At 64.3% G+C, this 1560-nt stretch overlaps 1 protein-coding gene across 4 annotated transcripts in view; it reads right to left on the bottom strand.

Annotated features, from left to right (window-relative positions):
* CADM3 (cell adhesion molecule 3) overlaps nt 1-1560 on the bottom strand; it is a 19928-nt gene that overhangs the window by 6838 nt on the left and 11530 nt on the right. For all 4 annotated transcript variants that reach the window (XM_015616079.3, XM_015616080.3, XM_015616081.2 and 1 more), the window contains exons 2-5: nt 1336-1476; nt 1047-1199; nt 799-936; nt 494-664 (exon numbers count right to left, since the gene is read on the bottom strand). In XM_015616079.3, the coding sequence (XP_015471565.1) occupies nt 494-664; nt 799-936; nt 1047-1199; nt 1336-1476 (603 nt within the window). The remainder of the gene's footprint in view (nt 1-493; nt 665-798; nt 937-1046; nt 1200-1335; nt 1477-1560) is intronic.

The raw sequence follows: 1560 nt of genomic DNA, 5'->3' as shown, positions 1-1560 counted from the left end.
CCCAAAACCCGCATCTGGAACCCCAAATCCTGCCCCTGTCATCCCAAAACCTGCCCCTGGCACCCTAAAACCCACATCTGGCACCCCAAATCCTGCCCCTAGCACTCCAAATCCTGCCCCACAACCCCAAAACCTGCCCCTGGCACCCCAAATCCCACCCCTGGGCCAGTTCTGGGTGTGCAGGGCAGAGGGGTGACAGCACCCAGGGGTGACATCAGCACTGGGGGGTGTTCCCAAGCCCCTCACCCCATCAGCAGCACAGGGAACAGGCAGGGAAGGGGCAGTGGGGACAGGATGAGGGACGTGGGGCAGGCAGGGAGCAGGGACGAGTCTGGGACATGGGGACAAGCAGGATGTAGGGACAGCAGTGGGGACCCGAGGGAAGCGCTGCCATGGCCCAGGTGTGACAGGACCACGATGGCTGCGTGTCCCTGAACACCTCAGCTGTGGGCTCTGCTGAACCTCCACCCCCACAGACGTCCCCACCACGTACAGTGGACCTGCAGCTTCTGCGTGGTTGACCTCTCCGAGTTCTGCAGGGACTCGTGGTCCACCGTGCAGGTGACCTCCACCTCGTTGTCCTCCTTGGTGACACGGAACTCCACCCTGCTGGTCACTGTGAAGGTCTTGCCGTTGGGGTCCTCCACCACCTCTGTGCCTGAGTCTGTGGGGACAGGGGACAGCCACAGCTCAGGGACAGACCCCAGCAGAGGCACGAGGCTGATGTCACCTGGAGCAGGGGACACTGTCCTCCCGGTGTCCCCAAGCTGTCCCAGCCCCCAGGACAGGGCCACCCACCCTTGAGCTCCCTGTTGCCCTTCCTCCAGCGCAGCTGTGCCGCGGGTTTGCTGCCGGAGGAGCGGCAGATGAGCCGGGCCACCTTCTCCTCATCGATGGGCTGCTCGTGGCCGAAGATCTGGGGCTTCTGGGGGATCCCTGAGGAGGAGAAGGAGACAAAAAAACCCCACAAATGCGTGAGCTGGGTGTGCACACCCCAGCGTGAGGGATCTGGGAGCTGCTGGGGTGGCAGGGGGACTGTCCCTCACCCAGCACGGTGACCAGGGCCTTGGCTGTCCTCACGGGCATGGTGAAGATGGAGCAGGTGTACTCGCCCTCGTCGGCCAGCACCACGTCGCTGATGCTGATGGTCAGCTCGTTGGGGGTGGATCTCTCCAGCTGGATCCTGTTATCCCGCAGGGCTGAGGGACAAGGGACAACGGGCTGGGTGCCACCACCCCCTGCGCTGGCTGGTGGCAGCGGGAGGGGATGCCACCCTCCCTCGCTGTCCCCTCGTGGCTCCATCCTCGCTCCCAGCTCCAGCTCGGGGGTTTTTACCTCGTTTTTCCCCGAAGTACAGGGTCTGCTGGGCAGGGTTGGACCACTGGAGCGAGGAATCATCGGGATCCTCCACCTGGCACTTGAGCACCACCGTGCCCCCGGCCACCACCGTCTCGTCCGACGTCGTGGGCTGGCTCTCTGCACGTGGAGAGGGGGAATTAGGGGGGTTCTCCCCCCAGAGCATCCCCAAAAGCCACCTGAGCACGGCTCTCTGTGTGTCCC

The sequence above is a fragment of the Parus major genome, unplaced genomic scaffold, assembly GCF_001522545.3.
Source record: "Parus major isolate Abel unplaced genomic scaffold, Parus_major1.1 Scaffold342, whole genome shotgun sequence".
In the NCBI taxonomy this organism is placed as follows: domain Eukaryota; kingdom Metazoa; phylum Chordata; class Aves; order Passeriformes; family Paridae; genus Parus; species Parus major.
This window is presented reverse-complemented; position numbering and strand designations above follow the sequence as displayed.